The sequence below is a fragment of the Equus asinus genome, chromosome 27 (genome assembly GCF_041296235.1).
Source record: "Equus asinus isolate D_3611 breed Donkey chromosome 27, EquAss-T2T_v2, whole genome shotgun sequence".
Classification (NCBI taxonomy): domain Eukaryota; kingdom Metazoa; phylum Chordata; class Mammalia; order Perissodactyla; family Equidae; genus Equus; species Equus asinus.
The window spans coordinates 24,286,856-24,310,268 of NC_091816.1; the positions used below are offsets into that span (position 1 = coordinate 24,286,856).

The 23,413-nt window shown below is 46.8% G+C and overlaps 1 protein-coding gene across 12 annotated transcripts in view; it reads left to right on the forward strand.

Annotated features, from left to right (window-relative positions):
• The first annotated feature begins 3,908 nt into the window (after positions 1-3,908).
• The window catches only part of ACSL1 (acyl-CoA synthetase long chain family member 1), a 64,857-nt gene continuing 45,352 nt past the window's right edge, over positions 3,909-23,413 (forward strand). For 3 of the 12 annotated variants that reach the window (XM_044760477.2, XM_014839506.3, XM_070500014.1), the window contains exon 1: positions 3,909-4,073. Coding sequence is in view for 3 of the 12 variants with exons in the window: in XM_044760475.2 (XP_044616410.1) it covers positions 21,599-21,659 (61 nt within the window). In the remaining 9 variants the exon portion in view is untranslated. Of the gene's footprint in view, positions 4,074-6,969; positions 7,069-19,556; positions 19,961-20,748; positions 21,660-23,413 lie in introns of those variants that run through there. The other 9 variants (XM_044760476.2, XM_070500011.1, XM_070500005.1 and 6 more) reach the window with 7 other exon arrangements.

Genomic DNA, 23,413 nt, shown 5'->3' on the forward strand with positions numbered 1-23,413 from the left:
ACTGGAAATTCATGGTTTGTTGGAGTGGTAGTGTTATGAATTGGTAGCTTTAGATCTATAAACCTGCTGAGTCAATAAAGTTCATCCGAAAATGCAGGGCTCAAATGGTGGACCTGCCAGGAATGCTTAACAGCGGAAACTCCTTAAGGAAAGCAATATGTACCATTGTTGTTCATTGAACTGGACAGTCTTACATGTTTGCAGATTGAGCAGGGAACTATTTCTTTGGCTAAAACTCAAAGAAGCATTATTTTCCCTGTGAAAACATTATTCCATCTGTGAAAACAGAAGGATTGCGGGACTGTAATCTCTGAAGGAAATGGGGAGATGGAAAAGGCATTGTGAGTATGTACTCTTCAGAATAAAGAATATTTGGTTTTCTTTAGTCATAAGAGAGGAGGGCAAGATTCTTTCCTCTTTCAACTTTAATACTTTTGAGCTTTATCAGTATGCATTTGTACCTCTTTCCCTCCAGTTCTAGAAAAATGTCTTTTCCTCTGCAAGAAACTAATGGCTTTACCTGTTTTCAAAAACATTTGCCCTCCATCTCCTCCAACTTTGGGGTCTCCATCCACCAGCAATCCCTGTTTCTATCTTATTTTCAACCTCTTCCATTTTGCTGGCTCCTGACTCAAAGCCTATGGGTTTATACATGCACATTAGCATGGTACACTTGTTACAATTAGTGAGCCAGCCTTGATACATTTCTATTACCAGTTTAAACTTTGTTCAGATTTCCTTAGTTTTTATCTAATGTCCTTTTTCTGTTCCCAACGAGGACATTATGTTACATTTTGTTGTTCTATCTCCTTAGGCTCCTCTTGCCTGTGACAGTCTGTGTCTGACTATCCTCGTTTTTGAAGACCTTGACAGTTTTAAGGAATATTGGTCATTTTATTTTGTAAAACATCCTTCTACTGGGCTGTGTCTGATGTTTTTCTCATGATAGACCTGGGGTATGATTTTGGGGAGTTTCCTGGGGGAGAGGAATACATGCCTAATGTAGACACAGCCTCTGATGCCCCAGCCTCTGATGCCCACCCTTTCTTTAACCATCCCCTTAGCAAGGGCTAGAATTAAAAGCACATTGGCCATCATGAATTGAGGGGGCGGTACTTCAGAGGACCATGCTCAAAAGAGAAAGCTGTAGAGGATCAGTAGTAATCACAACTTTGTAGGTGGCAATCACAAGTGGGAGCTTTTGACACAAGGCCATTGTCAATCCGCCCCTCGGCATGTACCAAAAAGGACTTTGACTCTCTTTAGCTTCTCTAGAAGATTGTTCAATCTGCTTTAGACAGATGTAGACTCAGACCTGGCTAGAATTAGCCACAAGATTTTAATCAAGCCAAAATGTAATGGGGGCAGGAACAACTGAAGAGAGATTCAAACTGCCATTAGGAAATTTTCTCCACAGCGACATCCAACTGGCTCTCGTTCGCTCAGCTAGAGGGATGTTGGAAAAAAAAGAAACGAGCAAGAGATTTAAGACTGGATTCCTATTTTCTCTGAGTCACAAAATAGAACTCCCAACTGTGGAGTCTGGAACCTTCGCTCCATGAGAAAACCGAGGCTGTGGGCTGTCAGTCTTTGTGACCCCCTCTATAGCAGGCACTAGTATTCCTAACCTACAGAGGATGAAATGGGGCGTAAGGCAGATTTGCCCAAGTCTGAAGCCTGTGTTCTTAACCCTGTGCAATCCTGCCTCCCATCAAAGTCCCTGTCCCATGGTCACAGGCCAACCCCATAAACTGGGAAACTTTTTAAAATGATTAGGGAGAAAAGGTTTGGTGAAGTGTTAGCACTGAAAGGGACCCGAAAAATTGTTTAGTCCAGCCTCATTGCCAGAGGAGGAATCGGAACTTCTAGGGGACGAAGTTACTTCTCACTGTCACACAGCTGCTTCTGCCAGAGAGAGGAGAAATGGAGAGGTAACTCCTGGTTGTGTGCCTTCCTCCATCTAGAGCTGTCGATCATCTGCATCAAGGGCTCAAGCCCAGGGAGAGGCATGCCAATTATGGGAAAAAGGTGTCTTGGGGCGAGAAGGGATAAGAGGGGACAGCCAGTGACAACTGTCACGTCTTATGGGTTGGACTGTGATTCCCTCCCCACCTCCCAAATTCATGTGTTGAAGTCTTAACCCCCAGTACCTCAGAATGTGACCTTATTTGGAAATACAGTCTTTGCAGATTACATCAAGTTAAAAGGAGGTCATTACGGTGGACCCTAATCTAATACTACTGGTGTCCTCATGAGAAGGAAAAATATGGACACAGACAATACAGAGGGAGACCTATGTGAGGAGACACAGGGAGAAGATGGCTGTCTCCAAGCCTAAGAGAGAGGCCTGGAACAGATTCTTCCTGCCCAGCCTTCAGATGGAACCAACTCTGCTCATGCTTGAACTTCTAGCCTCCAGAAGAATTGTGAGGCAATACATTTCTGTCCCTCAGTCTGTGGTACTTTGTTATGGCTGCCCTGGAAAACTAATACACCACAGAACCTGGGAAGTACCTGAGGAGGCACGGGGCTGAAGGACTGGTTGGACAAGAGGAAAAAAGAGAGGCTAAAATGATGAAATCGTGGGTGGGGAGCAAGAGACTTGGGCAGAGAAACCAAGCATTAGCTAAGTGGAAACCAACAAAAACGAAAGTGGAGTCGTATGTTTTCTTCTAAATGAGAGTCTAGTTCTAGAAAAACAGAGCTGTTAAAGAGGCCATTGGAGAGCCGGCTGCCCTCGCCATCACTGTACTACGTGCCTAGCACACTGTGGGAAGAAACGACTACTGCTGCCACGTCCAGATGTTCTGGAAAAGAGAGAAGCCCAGAGAAAGTCCTGAGGATATTATTCGCTGGAATCAACTTGAGTACGCTTGAGGCCTGGGATGAGCGCATGCTCAGGGGAAACCAAGTCCAAGGATATTCGGGTGGCTATTATGCGCATGCTCTGGAGGCAGAGTGCCTGAGTTGCAGAGTGCAGAGCGCTAGTTCTCACTAGCATTCAACCTCTCTGTGCCTCAGTTTCCTCATGTGTAAAAGGGGAATAACGACAGCACCCACCTCACAGAGCAATGATGAAGAGTCTATAAGATAATGTGTGTGAAGTGTTTCGATAAATGATAGCTGTCATTATCAGAGGCGTTTATTATAACGATAATTCTTTTCAGGCCTCAAATTCAAAGCAGTACCAATATCAGCCCTCCACCAACTGCTGGGCACTGTACCTGGGACCACCGTGATTGGAGGTTGAGGACACTGGCAGGCCTTGGGTGCTAAGAGAAAAGTGCCATTTGGGATAGGAGCCTGAAAAAAAATGGCAGCGGCCCCTGAAAGCCCCCCCAGCGGGCATGGCATGGATGCAGAAAGTCTCCAAAGCGCGCAGCCAGAGCGAAGCAGGGTAGAAGTTGGCAGGTTGAATACTTTTCTTGAGCAATGTCAAGTCTGCGTGCTGCTCTAACCGTACCCGGGACTGATCTGTCCAGGGTTGCTTCATTTCCAGGGCATGGTAGAAGTCCAGACAATAATCTTACCAGCCAGGGACCCCGTGTGGGGACCGTGGTGAAATTGGGTTAAAAGGGATCGCGAAGGTCAGTGCCAAAGAAAATAGGAAAGGAAAACCCTCGGGCCACCAGGGCCCCTCCCTGCAGGAAACCTCACCGGCCTAGAAGTCAGCAGGGCACGTGGTTGAGGGTGGAAGATGCAAAGAGGCGCCCCCGCGCGCGCGGCGCCATCGCCCCCGGGGTTGGCCAGGTTCTGGGTCCAGGCGCTACAAAGTACCCTTTGCCCTTGCTCAGATTCGTTATGAAACGCGAGGGCAGCTCAGGCGACTCCAGCCGCTTCTGCGCGCCGCGTCCCGGCACCCACCCGCTGGCCACCCGGCGGGCGCGCGGCGGGGCGGGGCTGCGGGCGGGGCGGGGCGGGGCGGACGCGGCACGCGCACCGGCAGCGGCCCGGCTCCACCGCGGCCCGGGCTGGGGCGCAGCCAGTGCGCGGCGGCCACGGCGCCGCCCTTAAATAGCATCGGGAGCCGGCGCGGGGCAGGCAGTGGGCTTCGGGGACGGCCAGCCGAGAAGGTGAGTGCTCCTGCCGCGGGGAGCTGCGTCCTTCCCGCAGCGGCCCCCGGGGGCTCGGCGGAGGCTGGGGGCTGAGGCTGCCCCGCCAGCCCGAGCCCGGGAGGCGGCGGCCGCAGCGGAGGCGCATGAGCCGCCCCTCGGCTCGCGGGCCCTTCCGCTTTTCCGGCCTCCCTTCCCGCGGCAGCGGAGGCCTCCGGCCCCGAGCCGCCGCCGCTTCCTGTGCCGGATCCGGGGATGCCCACCCGCCGCCTCCCGCGGGCGGCGCGGGCGCGGGGCTGGCGCACGGCGGGGTCCCGGTGACGCGCGCGGCGGGGCCGGCCTCTAGTCTTTTTCCCTCGCCGGGAAGCGGGACCCCCAGCTTCACGTGCCGGGAGATGCTCGCGTGGGGCCGGTGATGGTGGTCTCACGGCGACCGGCATCCCTCCTGCCCCCGAGGCAGGGGTTTGGAGGCGCGCTCGCACCGCGAGTGGAAGCATCGGAGCCAGACTGTCCTCTTGCCTCGGCGTGGTGGTGGCCCCCAGCGCGGAGAGCTTGCACGAGGGTCAGATGCAGCATCGAAAGCCGGTTGCCATATGTAGAAATTCTCGCGGTGTCTCCAGAGGAGTGCCCATAGCCGCTGCACAGAGCCATGATGGAGTCATTGATTTAAGGAGCCTGGCATTTTTTGAAATTAGGAAACAAAGATGAAATCCATCACCTTGCAGCGTAGACGGGGAGTGGTGGTGGATGACTTGAATGAACACGTGGACTAGAACCTAGAGACACACACTCCTGCTGATCAGTGTGTACGTTAGAATTGCAAACCCCTTTCCCACCCCACTCCCTTTCAAGGTTGTGGAGTTTAATTAAGACCATTGTAAAAATGTCCTTTGCCTTTTAAAATCAAGACATTTAGGCTTCTCGTTGGCACGGGAGTACCCAGAATGCCCTGTCAAGACCCTTCCTTTTATTTATTGACCTTTGCTTAACATGAGAGAAACTGGTTAAATCTCACAGTTGGGGACACACATTTCACCTGTGGTTATCTCATTGTAAACAATTATTTGCTGAAACCAAACAAAAAGTCAATCACAAACTTCTGGTTGATTCTACATTTTCAGGTGGAAGTGGCAGGTTAGGTGGGCTTAAAACTTAAGGTTTGAGTTGACAGGCTGAGTTGGGTGGGCTTGAGAACGTGGCCCTTTTAAAGGAACCCTTGCTTCCCATCCGTGTGGGGCCGGTCTTGGGAGATGCTCTTTCCCGTCCTGACTCACCTGGGAGAATCTCTTCCCCGTCTGAAACTTGACTCCTTATTTGTGAAAAGCCTGTGTTAAACAACACTCTTTCACGAGCTGAAATTCTATAACTAGAAAAAGGAAGTCCTTAAAAGCAGCACCTCATACCTCCCACCTTCATTTAAAATAATACAGATAGAGACCATATATTATAGACCTCTGTTTTCTGCATTTACTGTAAATAGAGAAGACTTTAAAAGAAATCACCCTTCTCCCACAATTATAAGCATTTTCATATATTTCCTTCCTGTCTCTGTGACGCATATTTTGGCAGTATTTTTATTATTATTGCAGGCAGCCTGACTAAAAAGAAATCTCTGGGCTTTTTAATTTGGGGCATTTAAGAGATAGACACTTGTGACAAATGCAGGTAGGGACAAGTATGTATTTCTGTCATACAGGTAGAGTTTTCATAGCTGTCTCTGCTTTTGGATGAAGTTTGGAATAACTGAAAGCGTACCAGCGTGCCACAGTGTCTCGCTGAATGTCGAGGTCTTGTTACATCTTTCATTTTTGCTGTAGCTGTCTTGTGGAAAATGGTTGTGTTGGGAGGAAAGGGTGGGGAAATATCAGAGTGTTTTGTCATTGCAGCTGGGAATTTCTCCTTCTCTTTCTCTTCAAGTTTCACTTTTCTGGAAAGAGCAAAACTGTAGGAATACTAGTAATTTCTAGATGTTGATGCTCAACAACCTTAGAGGGAAGTATAGTTTTTAAGGTCAATTGCTGAATTTATTGTGCAAGTTTGCCACTTAAAGCATCTGCCCATTATTCATTCGCCTTTACTGTCTCTCATAATCAAATTCTGTTAAATTAGAATCCATTGATAATGTTTTATGAACAGTGTTTTTTGGGTGACGCAATTGATTGATGCTAGTTGGCCAAAAATGACAAATGGGTGTTCGACTGTTTGCCCCCTGATTCATGTTGGTGTGAGCAGGATTAGACTGCTATGTTGCAAAATATGAAAGAACTTCCTTTAAGGCAGCTCAAACCTATTAGTATCCTAAGGGCTCTTCAAGCCTCACTCTCTGACAGGCCATGGTCAGACAGGAGATAGATGGAAGGTGCCAGAGTTTTTATTGAAAATTGTCAGTCTAGCTTGGTGGTGAGAGGAATGCATTAGAGTCACTTTACTTTGACACCCGTGCCTGGAGACTAAGTCCCAGTGATCGGAGCGCATCTGAAGCTGCCAGCGGTTGAGTTTGAGTTTCAACATTCTGGTACTTACAGGGCCTTATGAGAGTTTTTTAAAGGAGCACAAGCCCTGAAGTAGTAAATGGACTTTATGAACTAGAAATAGAGGCAACTTAACTCGTGTTTGTCGCCGCACCTCTGAGATGGTCATTTTCTCTCCAGTTCCTAACCTAACATGGTGTATACCAACTCGTAAGAAATTCTAGCTTGTATCAGCCCCAGCTGATACGTAATTTGAAACACTTGCCCAAACCACAGTAACAAGAGAAAATAAGATGTAATCTGAGTTCTGTTAATTTTTCTGCTTTTTTACGTCTTGACATTTAGAAGTTCTTGACTGTGTTGGAGACCACACAGTATTGAGTTAGTTCTAACCTTTGCGGAATCAAAAGGGGAGGATGAAATATAATGGAGCCTTCCTTGAACAGGGCCGGCTTGGAGAGACGGCACATTCGTCGAGGAGGAGGTGAGAATGCTGCTCCCCTGGTTCAGCTGCAGGCCAGTGTCTTCGAAACTGGTGGCTCTGTGTAGGTACCTGGGCTAAATTCTCTTCATGAATTAGTTGCCAGTCTACAATCCAAGTAAAAATTTGAAAGCTGTCTAATATCTTAATCAAAATCATTTGCCTCAGAAAAGCTACATATTATATAAATATAAAATTATATTTAATATAACAAAGTAATATAAAAAATTAAACATAAAATTATATCTGTATATATACTTTTTATATTATAGGAATCTATGCTTATTATAGAAAATTTGAGAACTATAAAAAATAAAACTCTTCAAGAGGTTAAATACTATTAATATTTTTGTGTATTTCTTTTTTGTGTTTTTCTGAATAATTTTTAAAATCTTAAGAATATATTTTTAATTGAAGATAAAAATTTTGATAACTTAATTTTAATCACCTAAGTTATATTGTGAACATTTTCCATGTTGTTGTGTAGTCTTCAAAAAATGAGTTTTGAAAATTACTGCATTATATAGTTTGTGGAATGTGCCATAATTTATTTACCTTTCCCCTATTGTTGGATATTTAGGAACAGCCATCTATTCCAGAACAGTTCACCAAGCTTCTCATATATTTAAAAATATCTTTAAAAAAAAATTAGGGCATGTTCTGCTTTCAAACTGTTGAAATTGACAGTGATCTGAAATTTATTTTTATTAATGAATGGTTTTAATGGATTTTGGGGTCCATGTGTTCTGGTCAAAAGCTGTTGAAATAAGGATTTCATGGTTTGGAAAGATAAATGGAAGGAAGTGAGGGCATGGAAGGAGGAAACGTGGATTGCCTTTTACACCATTTCTTCATTCTGGGAAGGGCTTCTGGTAAATGTATTATCTGTCCGTTTGTGTAGTTTGGCTGCTGTAGAAATTGGCACTTTCCCCTCAGGTTTGTTGTGGGAGAAATGTCCGTATATATAAGGCCAAAATGCCCCAGATACCATTTATTCTTTTATTAAGCAAAGTAAAGAGAAATTTGCTACAGGAACTAGGTTCTCCCTTAAGGTTTAGCTGTCAGCTACAAAGCAGAGCAGGGTCAGCTGAGGTGGGGCCGCAGCCAGGCATGGGCAAGCTTAGGACATGATGAGTGATGACAACAGCTGACAGTTCAAGACATTGTTCTCAGCGTTTCAGATGTGCAAACTCAGTTAACCCTCCCGACAAGCTTCTAAGACGTAGGTCCTTGTGTTATCCCTATTTTACAGATGATAAGAGGTGCAGAGAGTAAGTCGCCCAAATCAGGATTTGACCCTAGGCAGTCTGGCTTCAGGGCCAGACCCTTGACTGCTTGACTCTACTGCCGCTATAGAGCTTCAAGGATTCTTAGTCCAAGAGGAAGACCTGGAAAGTTCCAGGTTATCCAGCTGGTGGCAAGACTGAGGACAGAACTGGGTCCTCTTCCGCGTCCTTGCTCCTTGATTTCCCCCGGTGTCATTTACACTCTGTCTTGTACCAGAGTGTAATTCTCTCGTCTATTAAAAGTTTTCAGCATGATCTAGGGGGCCGGCCCTGTGGCCTAAGGGTTGGATTCATGTGCTCCGCTTCAGTGGCCCGGGGTTCGCAGGTTTGGATCCCTGGCACAGACCTAGCACTGCTCTTCAAGCTATGCAGTGGCAGCATCCCACATAAAATAGAGGAAGATGGGCACAGATGTTAGCTCAGCTACAATCCACCTCAAGCAAAAAGAGGAGAGCGCGTGGAGTGGGAACAGGGACCCAGCTTAGCAGAGAGAGTGGAGCATCTCTCGCTGAAGTAGAGATTGGCCTCACCGTGGCACGGAGGTTTGCTTTCTGCTGCATATCTCTGACCAGAAACAGACGTTCTGAGCGTGTTCTAGATCACACTGAAGACTTTTAGTAGACAAGAGAATAGGATGGTGGATTTTCAGACTTTGAAGGCACTGTATCATCTAGTGGTTATGACCCCTTTTTCCCAGTACAGTTTTAGGTAGAACTCCGATATCCGAAATAAAAGCAGGGCTGCATGGTTGGAGGGGGAGGGGGTGGGCATCCCAGATCACACAGACACGGTCGCTTCCTCAGTCTCCCTTGTTGCCTCTGAGGCACTTCAGAACAACCCATCAAACTGAAGTAGCCTAATTCGCTGACCTGACAAATGCAAGTAACTGTAGTGTGGAAATAGGGTGACTTAGACAAGGTTACACAACCCCTGTTGCCCTCTGGCCATGACCAACAGTGCACTTTCTTCCTGGGCCCTGTACCTGTTCGGGGAACAGCTGGACCTCGCCGTTATCCTTGATTTGTGTTCTGAAATCCAGCCAGCCAGCAGGTTCTGCTTATCCTGACTTAACTCTCCGTACAATATCGTCCAACACACGCTCATTTCTCCCTTTCCTTCTCAGCATCACCTCCCTAATCTGGAGTCTCTCACCTCTGGTTTAAACAGCAAAGGTCTTTAGTTAAGAAAGAGGAGGAGAAGGATGACTCTTCTTAATGTAGAGCTCTCATCGAATCACTCCTCTGCCCAGAAGCCTTCCAGGGCTCCCCCATAAGGCCCCAAGTCTTTCCTTAGCTTGGCTGCTGGGGACTTCTAGAATTGGGTTCCAACCTGCTGTTTTCCATGCCTTTCCTAAACCACAATGTACTGGGACTTTTGGAAGGCAAACTCTGGTAGCACAGGGTTGGACCAAGATCCCCGCCCCTCGAGACTCTATATGCGAGTGCTCTCTTCTATCTGACCGGCCTTCCTGTGTCCTGGGCCCTGTGTGCCTCACTGGACCTGTCAGCAATGACATTCCTCATCCCACACTCATTCCTCATGGCCCTACTCTTCGGAGGCACTTTTCTCGGAGTGATTCACCGTCTCCAGACTCCAAATCACTCGCTGCAACCCGAGGCTGACATTCAGCTGGGCTGCACCCGCAACCGCGTTGCTGGTTAAAATGTTGAAATGCTCCCATACTGGTTAGAAAATATCTGCCACCCCAAGTGCCCCCTCCCCTAATCCGTGGCCCAGTATGGATCTCCTGAATCCTGTTCGGGTGGCATTGGCCTACTTCTTTTCCCATTGGTTGATGCCTGGCTGTGCTGGTTATTCAGTTTTTTGAATGGCTTCCCTCCCTCTGTCCTTCATTTGCCTTTTCGTGAATGCAGATCTTGCTTCCCCGGATAGGCCCTCCAGCCACCCTCTAAGCTCTGGGCATTTAGGATACCTAGTCATTGTCATTTCTGTGTTTTCGGCATCATTTAACAGAGGGTCTTATTCATAGTGAGCACTTAATATTTATTATCTGATGCTTGATTGAGACTAGGAGACATTCCGATGGCCAGATGTCCCATAGAAGGGGTCACTGACAAGAATATGCTATGTCTAAATGTTCCAGGTTTGTATATGATGATGCTGTGCAGAGCTTAGATCTCTGGACCAAAGCCTGTGCCTTCATTGGGTGGACCTTTGTGTTTAGAAGTGCTGTACATGCAAGGTGTCTCTTTCAGGGTAATTTCAGTTATGTTTGAGTAGCAGGTGGCTGTGGGCGCTGCAGGATGTGGGAGGGAAGGAGCTCAGTGTCAAGTTCCAGATAATCTTACATAACTGTAATATAGTCTTTGTTTACCTGGCATTCTTACTAAAAATCGTACCTTGTTTCTGTGCCGCTAGCGAAATAGTCAAAGAGCTGTTTGTTCCTTCTGTGAGACAGTTCAGCATCAAGCAGGCCTCGGAGGCATCCCAGAATGTGGTGTTGGCAGGGACCTTACCTGTCAAGCCATCCAACCAACCACCTCACCGAGGACAGAACTGAGATCCAGGAGGTGTGGCTGAGCAGCCCAGAGCCCGGCTAGACTGAGAACAGTGCCAGTCTGTGTTCTTTTCTTCTGACATGAGTCAGAGGTAACTGCCACGGATGCTAAGACCTCGCCAGACTTCAGGCAAGCTGAAGATACTTGGCCCATGAGGCAGGGGCTGAAGCTGTGGGGTCCCCACGATGGACCTCCTCAGATGAGGCCGGCCCCTAGCCTGTCATGGCCCCGTGGCTGTGATTCTCCCTTCTCCAGAACAGCTGATCCAGTCTACTTGGCCTCCCACACTTGGCCAGGTGATAGTCACTGGCAGTGTCCTGCCCGCTCCAGCGTGCTTCTTTTCATCACGGGGCAATGTCAAGTATCGCTGCCTCCCTCCTAGATGGTGGCAGGCGCTGTTGCTCTGCCTCCTGAGTGTGGCAGGCTTTTCAGGGTCCTCCAGTTAGCTGTTTTATCTATTGCTGCCCAGAGTTGGGAACTGATGGAGACTCTAGCCAGGCAAATGACCAGAGAGGTGGCCGTACTGCTCAGGAGACTGAAGGGTAGTCTCCAAAATGCGGTAGGCGTGCCCTGGAGTTGGGGGAGGGTAGACCATCCATTAGGGTGTGAGGTGGAAATATTAGAACTTCTACAGATTTTTATTTTTAGCTTTCTTTTTAAATTCACATTTCTGTATTTTATAATGTTCAGAAAATATTTGCACAGTGTACATGCATATACTTATAAATAATTACATTTGCTTATTAGAGATGCATTTATTTTTTTTGATGCATCGTCAGAAGTTTAGGAAACCAGAAAATTAGCTCCTTCTCCTCCATCACTGGCAAGAGAGCTCCAGAAGCAGTTTTTAAAAGGAGAGAACTCAAGTTTGTCCCATAAAAGCGTATGCAAACTGCTTTGTGAAACTAGATTGTGATTCATATCAAATTGGTCTCTGACTTCAGGAGAGTCAGGTTAAATCCAGAGTATGTTTTGCTTTTTTGCATGCAAAACTTGATAGTGTAAAAGCCTCATTAGGACAAGGAGTTTCTGGTTTTGGTTTTTTTCTGTTTTGTTCATTATGGAGTCCCCCGAGCCTAGAGCAGTGCTTAACGGGGAGTGGCTACTCAACGAATATTTGCAGTTTGGATGCATGGACCTTTTCCTGCTTGACAATTAAATATCATGCTGGGTTGGCTGCCTCAAGTCAATACTGAAGTTGGCTTTGTGGAAACCTTTAGTCAGTAGGCGTGATGCGGTGAGGGGGGTGGCGCGGGTGTGGTGCGCCAGGCAGTCAGTTATACTCCCCGCAAATGAGTGCTCAAAGCTGTAGGATCCTAGAGCCGAATGGGCCTCTGACGTGTGGCCTGGATGATAAGATGTTTGGGATTTGCTTTGAAGAAAATGAATACAAAATGAAACCGTATTAGCCAAATGTTGATCATTATTGAAGGTTAAGCTGGAGAAATAGGTAACGTGGTCTACTTTTGAATAGATTTGGAAATTGTCCTAATAAAAATTTAAACAAAACCTAAAGGAAAATGGGGACCCCGAACTAGTGTCACTTGTTCCGAGTAGGAAACAGCCGGACCGGACGATCTCTTTTTCTTTCTTTGGCTCTTTGAAACATGGGGTCCTTGTTCTCTAATTCTCTGCAACTTGTTACATTTGCTTTGTTTCAGCTTCCCCAGGGCCGGTCACCCCTTCTTACAGTGACCTGAGCTCCTGTTGTAATTCTAGCTCACGTCCCATGGTTGTACCAACACGTCCCTTATCCCTCCTCATACAATGAGCGAAATCCTGGTTAACGTGGTCTCTGTTCCAGGTGTTGCCTCCTGCAGCGCCCCTGAGGTCCTCCTCAGAGCTGAGGGGTTTCAGAGGCCAGAGGCCGGAACAGGGTCCCATGCTCTTTAAAGGTCCCTTCAGTCCTGAGGAACCGCACAGCCTAAGAATATTTTGTAGGTTCCATTTGTCTCTGCTTTTTAGGGTCACAGCAGTTCCCTGCTGAAATCTGTAAAGACTCAAAAGTGATTTCTCCCAACCCTGTGAGGAGTGGCCTGCCTCTGTCTGGGTAGAGAAAGACCTGTCTTTGTCTTCTGTCTTCCACTTACCCCTGTTCTGCCAAGCCGTTTCTCTGGCTTATCAGTCCTTCTGAAACCTTGATCTATTTTAAGAGGTGTAAGGTAACTCTACCCAACCTTGCATCCCTTCAGCCTCCTTCCCCAGGTCACTGATATTTGAGTGTGGCGACCTCTGCGAGCTGCAGGGACCAGGCCTTTTCCTCCTCTGTCTCCTGCACCGGGCCTCACCCTGGCTGGGATGGGGACGGCTCCATAAATGACAGCCGGCTGCGTCGGGGTGAGCTGCCTGCAGCCAGCTCTTTCTTAGCCTCTTGACGGGAACGATCTCCTGGGAGAGAGGCAGTGTCTGCGGCCTCTGGTTATGACACTGTTGTTCCTAACCCGCCTGCCGGGCCAGCCTCCTCCACACTCCCAGTGCTGGCTGGCTCTCAGGCTGGCTCTGGGGTGTTTCCCCACCCCCACCTGTCTCTGCCTGTTTCCATCTGGCCTGCCTCCACGCTCCCGGACAGCCCTCCCTCATTCTGCAGCCCGTACACAGTGCTTTCTCCCACCTCCGGATGCTTGGAGCCCCAGGCCCTCCACCGCTTCCCTCTTGGGGTCGTGTTTCTGTCTGTAGTTTGGTTAACTCTTGCAGATGTGGTTGTTTTCATCGGTATCTTAAACTTGTTGAAGGCAGAGAAAACACTGTAAGTGCTGTGTCCTCGTGCTGGTGGCCTTCTCTTTCCGAGGTTCTAGGGACAGGGTTTTTTCCCCCTGTGATTTTCAGAGTATTGTCTGTTAATGTGCAGTGAGACCCTTTCTCAAGGGGACCCTTAAGTGGAAGTTGCCCAAATAGCTGCTCAGTGGCTGTGCCAGGGCCCAACACAGGGCAGATGGTGAGAGCTTAGATATATACTTTCTGGGAGGGGCTTCTGCTCCATCTGTCATTCTGCTAGAAGGACAGGATGCCCCCCTGAGCCTTTTCTGGAGCAGGTGGGAAATACATAAATACGAGAGGAAATGAACTGACCTGACCTAGTTATATCTTCTTTATCTTGAGAAATTTTTTAAAAATACAGCAAAGTACAAAGATTTGTAAAGTCATAAAACAAATACCTGTATGCCCACCTCCTAGAAATGACAGTGATTAACATTGATTGTCTTCTTTATATGTCCTCCTGTCACCTGGAGTTTCTGGGTGTAGGTGAAATCTTGCTATTTGGTTCCAAGCGCCAGGATTGTGTGGCCATGTCTTGCCTCCTCTAACGTCGTTCTGGAGGTGCTCCATGGTGTTGGCAATGGTGGAGGGCATGGCTTTCCTCGGTTCCCACTCCTTTTTGATGCCCTCTGAGGCCCGCACAGGCAGTGGTGGAGCTGGCTCAAGATTCTGCGGCTCATCAGGGGCACAGCCAGTACCTAGAACATGAGCTTTTTGCATTCGAGTCTAGTATTCTTTCTATTCTGTCTCCTTCCATATTCACTATTGGAAGTAACTGCTATGGACAAAATGTCTGAGGGGACCACAGGACTTAGATACCTTGTCTGTGTGGTTTCTCAAACTCCCCATCCTGAGGCCATCAGTGGAGAAGAGTTTCTGCCTAGCCAGGTCCACCTCTGGCTACTGTGAAAGGTCTGTCCACTTTCCTAGTAAATTATTCTCTCCTCTCTTGGTGGAACCTCTCGCTTTTGGGTTTCCTTGGTGGTTCATTGCAGGCCAGGAAGGTGCACAGTCTGTTCTTCTGGATTATTTTAGTGACAACAGGAATTTTATTTCCTTTTGTCATAATAGGCTCTACTTATATTGCCTAATTCCTCCCGACTATGGTGTCATGTTCTTTAATGTACAGTCCCACAGACATAAATTAGGACTCTTCTCTGCTGAATGTCAACTGAATTAACATGCCTTATTAGATCCAGTTGATGAGTGGGAAGCTTAACCTACAGTAACCTCTTCTGTCTTGGTTCTTGCAGAAGGGCTGGGTCAGCCTAACAAACAAGTCTTCTTGTCTCCATCAGCTGAAGCAAAACTGATTGACTGAGGCTGTCTGTTCTCTCCAAGCTTGCTCCCTTCTTAAGCTCTTAGCAGTAAAATTCCCTGCCTCGTCATGACCTATGTACAGAGATTGCTTGACAGTATTAAATCAATGTTTGAAGATCTTGCTTCTCAGGAATTTTTTTGAATGGAAACGTTTCCCCTTAAATCTGTTCCGCTAAGATTTAACCTTGCTTTCCCACACAGAGGCCTTTGTGCGACCTGGCTATCTTCATTGGGCATGTCCTAACCATAATTATCATCTTCCCAAGAGGATGTACATGGCAGGTCTTCACAGCTATGTTGAAGAGAGAAGGGAGGAGAGCTATATGTTTTGTTTCTGGGTTCTGCTCTGGAGGATGTTGGGCAGGTCCTGTTTCCAGCATTCTTTACATCTCAGATGGCCACTACCCGGCTTTCTCGGTGTTTCTGGGGGAGTTCTTCCATTGCACTCCAGCTCATGGGCTATTTCTCTGGTTTAGAAGATTCTCTTTTCTGTCATAGAAAACTCACTTACAGAAGCCAATGGCCAGCCCTGGTGTCAGGTTCAGGACTCAAATCCTTCTTCTGACATTTGCTGTTTTACTTAAGAGAGAGATTTGTTTGTTCTCTTCCCTTCCCGCAGGCAACCTTGTTTGGTTTTAAACTGATCTGTAGTCACATGTCTAAATGTCTGTGCAAAAGTCTACTAAGGAAAAGAGACGGTCCTTGCCCTTAAATGACCTTGGGGTGACATCATACATAAGTGAAACCGTTTGAGACATGTAAACTTCATGGGAAGGTGGGCAAGAGAATATTTTTCTGTAGCCTTTAAATCATTGGCTTGAAACCATTTTTTTTTCCCTCCACATCACCTGGGAGATGCTGCTTACTCCCTTCTAGCACGCTGACTCACAGCAGCTCTGTGGGGTGTAGAGGGAGGATGCTGAAGTTTGGAAATGCTTTGAATACCCACTTTCTCTTTGGAGAGTCACTATTCTATAAATACCTCCTCCGGGGGCTTGCAGTAGAGAATTGGTCAGAATCACAGAGGGTCATTCATGACTCAGTAAATGTTTAGGAAGCACCTGTTCTGGGCAAGGCACCCGTTTAAGCACCAAGGGCATATAAAGGCAGATGGGAAGGGGCCCCGGCCTGGTACAAGAGAGAGGCATGTATGTAAGAGAAGCGTATACTCACCATAAGTAGAAAATAGGAGATGCTGAAGACCACACGAGAGCTACAATTAAAGTGTTCTGGAGGTCAGAGGAACGACTGACTGCTTCTCGCTGAGGGGCTCCAGGAAGAATTCACGAGAGGAATTAGCCTCTGGCCTACTTGGGTAGGATTTGGACCTCTTCAAACAGGGCCAGGGAAAAGAGCTGTAGTTAAAGGAGACAGCAAGGAAGGGGGCATGCAGAGCGGGATGGAGCATAGGGGAGGCTGTGTGTGAAGCAGGAAGGGCAAGAGTTCAGAGGAATGGAGGTAGCACGCACTGGGACACTTGCTTCCATGGCCGTGTTGGGGCCAGGGGGCCAGTAGGGTAGCTTGCCCAGAGAAGCGTGGGGTGAGGATGGAACGTTCTTCTGCTCACATGTGGAGGAGGGTTTTTGGGACCCTGGAAGGTTGGGCTGGGAGCTCACAAACCACCTTCCTCTCTCCCTCTCCCCACTTCTCTTCGTTATTCTCCCAGGCTCAAAGCTCAGCCTTCCAATTCCTTCTCTTTTTTATCCAGTTATATCCACTTAGTTACCAAATCCTGGTGTGTGTTTTTTTACGTGATTAAAAAAATTTTTTTTATTGTAGCAAAATACACATAATATAAAATTGACCATTTCGACCATTTTTAAGTGTGCAGTTCAGTGGCATTAAGTACATTGCCAATGTTGTGCAATCGTTACCACTCTCTAGTTCCAGAATTTTTCATCATCCCAAATAGAAACTCTGTACTTGTGAAGCAATAACTCCTCATTCCCTGCCCCCACCTAGTAGCCTCTATTCTAGGTCCCTCATATAAGCAGAATCATACAATATTTGTCCTTTTCTGGCTTCTTAGCATATCATTTCCAGGTTCATCCACGTCATCACATGTATCAAAATTTCATTCCTTTTTATGGCTGAGTAATATTCCACTCTGTGGGTACACCACATTTTGTTTGTCCTTTCCTCTGTTGATGGACACTGGAATTCAAATCCTGGCTCTTTAAAGCACTGTGTGTCATGGCTTTTTGTCTGCATCGCCTCCCACCTTTGTCTAGATTTGAGTCACCACGTGCCTGGGTCACAGCGCTCACCTGTTAAGGTCCATGGGCTTTGCCTTCAGACCTGGGCTCTAGTCCTCTTCTTGGGTGGAGCTGGGGCGGGACATCGACCTTCTCGTTGAGGGTGGTGACAGCTCCACGCAGTGAGGGCTGTTAGGAGGGTTACATTCACTCCTGGGTGGAGTTGCTTAGCACAGAGCCTCACACCAGTCAGTGCTTAACAGACAGAAGCTCTTAAAGAAATCATAACTTCAAAGTGATGTCCCTCATCGTCCTCCTTCCCTTCTCCTGTCTAATTTAACCGTGTCGTTTGTTCCATGTGAACTTGCCAAAATCCTAGAGCTGAGGTGGGGAGTTGCTTCCGTCATCTTGTTTCTGTCCCCGTGGCCTGAGGTAGAGCTCGTTTTCTCAGATGACCCTCATCCTTGGAGGACCAGCCCCACGTGTGCCTTCTGCAGGCGGCTCCCCGTGCGAGTCTGTGATCTCTTTCATAATTTCTTCTGCACTTACCTCCACCTGTTACTCACTATTTTGTGTTATGTATTTTACTTCCAAGCCTCACGAAGGGAGTCTTCAAGTTTTTCCAAGTTTGGACCCCCATGTGAATATTAAATAATGTCCATGCCTCCATAGAAGGTGAGGGAGTCCTCCAAACTCTCCTTCAGTCTTCATTTTAGGGTCTTACCAAGACTTTCCTTTTATGGTCACTTTATTTTGAACAACAGCAGGTGGAGACGGTACCTTGTCCTGAAACCACCTCTGCCAATCCCAGTCTTGGGTCCTTGTAAAGGTCAACTAGCTGAATTTAACTTTTTCTAAGGCAAAGAAATTTAACACTTGCTGGGTGGTTATCTCTAGGGGCTTGACCTTACAAAGCCAAGTATTGGATATTATTGTAAAAAGCTTTTAAAAATCAGTTTAAGCAGCCATAAAGTATGAGGTTTTGTTATATGAATGTGGACTCATAGGACAAATTTTTTAAACTGTCCTAACATTATACAAATGTGTTCCTGTGACTTGGGAGCATTTTCTCAGTGATAGTCGCGTGTGACTTCAAAAAATGCTTCCACTATAAACAAACATACGGACAAAGAGAACAGATTAGTGGTTACCAGAGGGGAAGGGGATTGGGGGGGGTGGGCATAAAGGGTAAAGGGGCACATTTATATGGTGACTGACAAATAATAATGTACAACTGAAATTTCACAATGTTATAAACTATTATGACCTCCATAAAATAATAATTAAAAAAATCCTCCCACTTTAACCACTTCAGTGGAAGAGAAAAATGTGAAGATGTGCTCCAAAAAGCTGTTAATCCTCACAAAGTGGCTTCAGAGACACCTAAGGCCCTGTTTGAAGAAGCATATTCAAAGAATTTTAATAAGATATTAATGAAATATGAATAGAAAAACAAAATTTCTAAAGTAATTGATTTTGTCATGTGACTTATATATGTCACTTAATGAATATAGAAACTGCTATAAGTAGACATTTGACCATTTCATCTAATCTCTAAAAGTGATCTGTCTAGTTGGACATGTTATATTTGGAATCTCTTTATTTTGGGGGCGTGTTGGTAGTTGTGACTTGTGGCCAATCAAAATGGGTGAGGTATGGCCCTAATCTTACTGGTTAAGAATTAGTCTAGCTTTGGGGCTGACCCCCTGGTGTAGTGGTTAAGTTTGGTGTGTTCTGCTTTGGTGGCCCTGGTTCCTGGGCAGGGACCTACACCACTCATCAGTGGCCATGCTGTGGCGGTGACCCACATACAAAATAGAGGAAGATTGGCATAGATGTTAGTTCAGGGTGAATCTTCCGGAGCCGCCTGCCCTCCCCCCAAAAAATTAGTCTAGCTTTATACTTGCTTTTAAAAGATTTGTGTCCCGCTGTTTCTCTGATAACTTTAGTGGGTATGGGCAGGGAGTGGATTACTATAGAATGATTCAACCTGACTCGGATATTCCAATCAGGTTTCTTAAAACGGGGCATGTCTGCCTCATTTCTCCTTTCAGAGTCCTCTTGGAAATTGAATTGGTGACCCATAGAATCACTTTCATGAAAAGTGAATTTCAGGCTTGCAATACTTAGTTGGGAAGAAAAGCTTCAAAGCAGTGGATGGAAACACTAACTCCCTGTGTAACTGCTTGCTCATTGTGCCTGGAATCTCACAGTTACCCAAGTGGTCTTTCTCCTCATGCCCAGAGTGATGCTCCAAGGGCAGCGACCACAGTCAGGAATTGCTGTATGGGATGGGGTTTGCACAGTGACCTCTGCTTTCCTTTGTAATCGGTAAACTCTGACATCTCCCTGGAGCTCCTGTACCTCCCTCTCTCTAGGGAGAGCCCAGCTGCTCTTTTGGTTCAAGAGGGGACGGCTTAAGCAAATCTAGCTTTAGGTAGTTTGCCAGGCCGGGTTAAGGAGCATGAATCCAACAGTTTTGGAGTGGCACATTGAAAGAACAGCGCACGGGCAGTCTGCTGCTCTCTTGTTCCTCCCCGAGGCCGAGCTCTGCCCAGCTAGTGGAGGACAAAGGGGCAGCTTTCAGCCTTCTGTAAATAGCCTATTGTACAGGGAGAGGAGGTGGAGCAAGGAATGGCAGCATCTTGCCAGCTTGGCTTGCTGCTTTAAGGAGAGATGTCAGGATTTCTTCATTTGCTGCTTCCAGAGCAAGGGTGCTATTTATGTGGATTTGTTGGAGGGCTGCATTCCTATTGAAGTGTTCCATCAAACCGCTCTTATTCTGCTGGATGAAAGCTTGAGGAACTTGAGAAGGAGAGAAACTTCTAGATCACCCATTTTTTGGTTTATAAATGACATGAAGAAAGTAAAATGCTAATGTAAGTATAAGTTTGCAGAATTGCAGGAGCTGTGTGTATGTGTGTGTGTATCTGTGCACACTCGTGTGTCCTTAGAAAATGATGCCTTTGTGAGTCACTTCTGGCCCTGAACCACATTTTTTCTGGTGCAAACGGAATGGCAAGAGGTGAACCTTTATGTACAGTGGGCCTCGAACCCACATGTTCAGAGGCCAGGGTGATGGGACAAATGCCAGCGGTTAGATGAGACATCAGCTGCCAAGCTCATGATACTGTGGAGTGTGAGCACTGGAAGGACCTTCAGATGCCACCCACTCTCACAGTTGCTAACCTAGGGTGGACTGAGGGGGACTGGTGAGCCCCATGTGCAAAGAGGCATGTGGATGCTCTTAGTGGAGAGGGTCAGCGGCCCACAGAGGTTAAGAATTGTTCGTGTAGAGGAAAATGTAGTCTGGTTGGTGTGTGGTCTTGGAAGAAGACGTTGGGAAAGCCTTTGAAGTCTCCAGCCTCAGTTTCCTCCTCCTCGTTTTGTGTTGTGGCGTTCAGATAAAACACAGGACGTGAAAGTCTTTCCAAAACACTAAATCAATGCTGGTGACGGTAGTCGCTCAGTTCTTCCCGGGGTTCGGACAGACAGCTACCGGGATTTCTGTTTTCTGACAGTCCTGCAATCCAGTTTCTGATGCCCTGCCCTGTACATCCATTTCTTCCCAGGTCTATTTAAAGGCGACCTCTGCTCTGGTTCTTTGCACCGGGGCTGTGCCACATCTCCCTGGCCATTGTTATATTCCCTGCCATTCTGTGGGTTTAGACCCCAGCTTTATAGAAAATTCAAAAGACCCAACTGAGCAAACCCACTTCTTGTAGGTGTGGGAAGGAAGTGTGTGCAGGGATAGCTGTAGGGGAAGGAGCAGCTTGCTGCCAAGCGTCTTGCGTGTTCCTGACCTAGAGGTAACTCGCTGCTTAAGACTTTAAGCCGATGAATCATATTCTTAGAAAATAGCAGCATAATTATATGCCTGGGCTGTAAACTTCCCCAGATGACGGTGTGGAAATTTGCTTTTGAATTAAAAAAATATTCCAGCTAGAACATCACTGGGATATGAATAAAATCTGAATTTTAACCATTTGTTGGCAAGTACATGATTCTTGATTCTTCTTGGAGACCTGTGGGGACTGTCTTAAAGCCTTTTATTTGTGTCATCTCCAGCATTTAAAGACTATTTGGCTAATTTTCTTTGGACGTCGGTCTGCCTCCATTTCGAAATACCCCAAGAACCTTTCCTTTTATAGCAGTTAAATAGAAAAGCAAAGATTTGTAACACTTTCAGTTTACATTTAAGAGTTGTTCTTTGTTGTTAATGCTGTCAAGTCGAGTTGATTCCGACCCCTAGCGATCCTGTGTACAGCAGAGTGCAACCCTGCCTGGTCTTCTTGTGCTGTCCTCTCCCCTTCCAGTGCCGTATCAGACACTGCCCCGCTGCTATTCATAGGGTTTTTGTGGCCAGTTTTTTCAGAAGTGAGTGGCCAGGTCCTTCTTCTTAGTCTGTCTTAGTCTGGAAGCTCTGCTGAAACCTGTCCACCAGGGGTGACCCTGCTGGTATTTGAAATCCCAGCGGCACAGCTTTCAGTATCACAGCAACACGGAGCTGCCACAGTATGACGACCGACAGACCAGTGGTGTGGTTCCGTGACTGGGAAATGGACCCGGGCTACGGAGGTGAGACCACCGAATCTTAACCACTGGACCCCCAGGGCTGGCTAGTTGTTCTTTACGTGGATCTAAAGGAGGTGGTTGTCTTAGCTTGTGAGTGCCTAGGCTCTAGTTTTCCTGTGTGCAGCATTAACTGATTCGCTCAGTGAAGTAGGTTTGCAGCTTGTTACCTGGTTGCCAGCTAAGAGGCACGAATTAAATTGCTGTGGCTTGTCATTATCACCCACTAAAGATAAGAATTTAGCTGAATTTAAACTTTTAGCATTACAGGTTAGTATCTAATAAAATGCCCTTGCATGGGTGCAGCTAAATCTGTAATTTTCTAAAGTTTTATTTTTAAGTTTTCTTTCCTAGACTTATTTCTAGAAATAGACTTCTTTATTTCTTAGTATAATGCTGTCTACAGTTGGCTACTGCTGATGCTCAAAATAGACAAAATGGATCACCTGTTTATGACTGTTTAATGGGGGAATTGTGGATGTTCTCACACAAGGATGGGATTCTGTTGAACAGCTCCTGTAAATTCACGCGATCTGGGTTTTGTGGACATTACTTCAGGGACTTTTGGAAGAGAAGAGGGAAGGGCAGGGTGTAAGTGTGTGTGTGCAGGGGTGGGTAACTCCTCTGCAGACTTGGAGTGCCGTGGGGGTCCTGAAGACAGCTAGAAGATGGAGTGATCTGAGGGGAAGGCACAATATATGCATAAGGTTGCCTTGCGTTCGTAGAGTTGGCATTACAGTTTATGAAATCTGATGCCCAGTGCCGAAGGACCAGACTCGATTTATCTGCATATCCTCCAAGTCGCCGTTTAAGCCTCCCTTCCACAGAGAGGCCTGGCCTGATCACTGGATCTCCCTGGTGGTAATGCTTATCACACCTTCCAGGTTTTTCTTGTTTGCTGTTGTATCTTCCCCGCTAGCTGGCTAGCCCAGGGAGAGCCCGACCAGATGGTTAGCACTGTCTTCCCAGCCCCCCCACACAGTGCCTAGGCCACACCAGACACTCAGATACGTTAAATGACTGGCGTAGCTCCATTCCTATGAATTCATCTAGAATAAATCTGCTGAGTGTACTATGGACAATCTGTTTCTTTCTTGGTCTGTCTGATGTTGGTTTGACATTACCACCCAACATCTGATCATTCATTTCGAAGGTTTTTAAAAATATGCCCATTGTCTCTTCTTATTGGGAAGCTGAGCAGAAAGAAAACAGTGTCTGTTTTCAGAGCTGGCACTGGCAGTGACACTAACTGATGCTGTCCCTGCCCAAGGGTGGAGCAGTGGGGTGACTCTGCTCCTAGCTGCTCATTGGCCCGTTTTCCACGCTCTCTTCTCCTGAGGAGTCAAGTATAGATTTTTGTCTGCCAGTTACCTTTAGCCCACTGGGCAGCCGCATGGGACGTGGCATGTGACTAATGCCCTAAGAGACCTTGGCAGGCCAGGCAGGCACTAGCTGAGCTCTTCCAACCCCTGCCCCACCCCTCCCACCTTTTCTGTTCCTGCAGTTGTGTGTCACCCAGCAGTCAGTGAGTGATGAGTGGTTTTGTAAGTCCTGGTGCTTTCTCTCCAGAATTCTGACCTGAGGAAATTTGCTTGTCTGTTCCTTCTCTGTTGTTGTGTTGAACCTCAAAATTTCCTGTGTGTGTGTGTGTGTGTGTGTGTGTGCACGTACAACTACACAGACTGTTGTAGCACCAGACTGCATGAGCTGAGCAAATACGTGATATATAAATACATTATATAGTGTTGATGGCCAGTGAA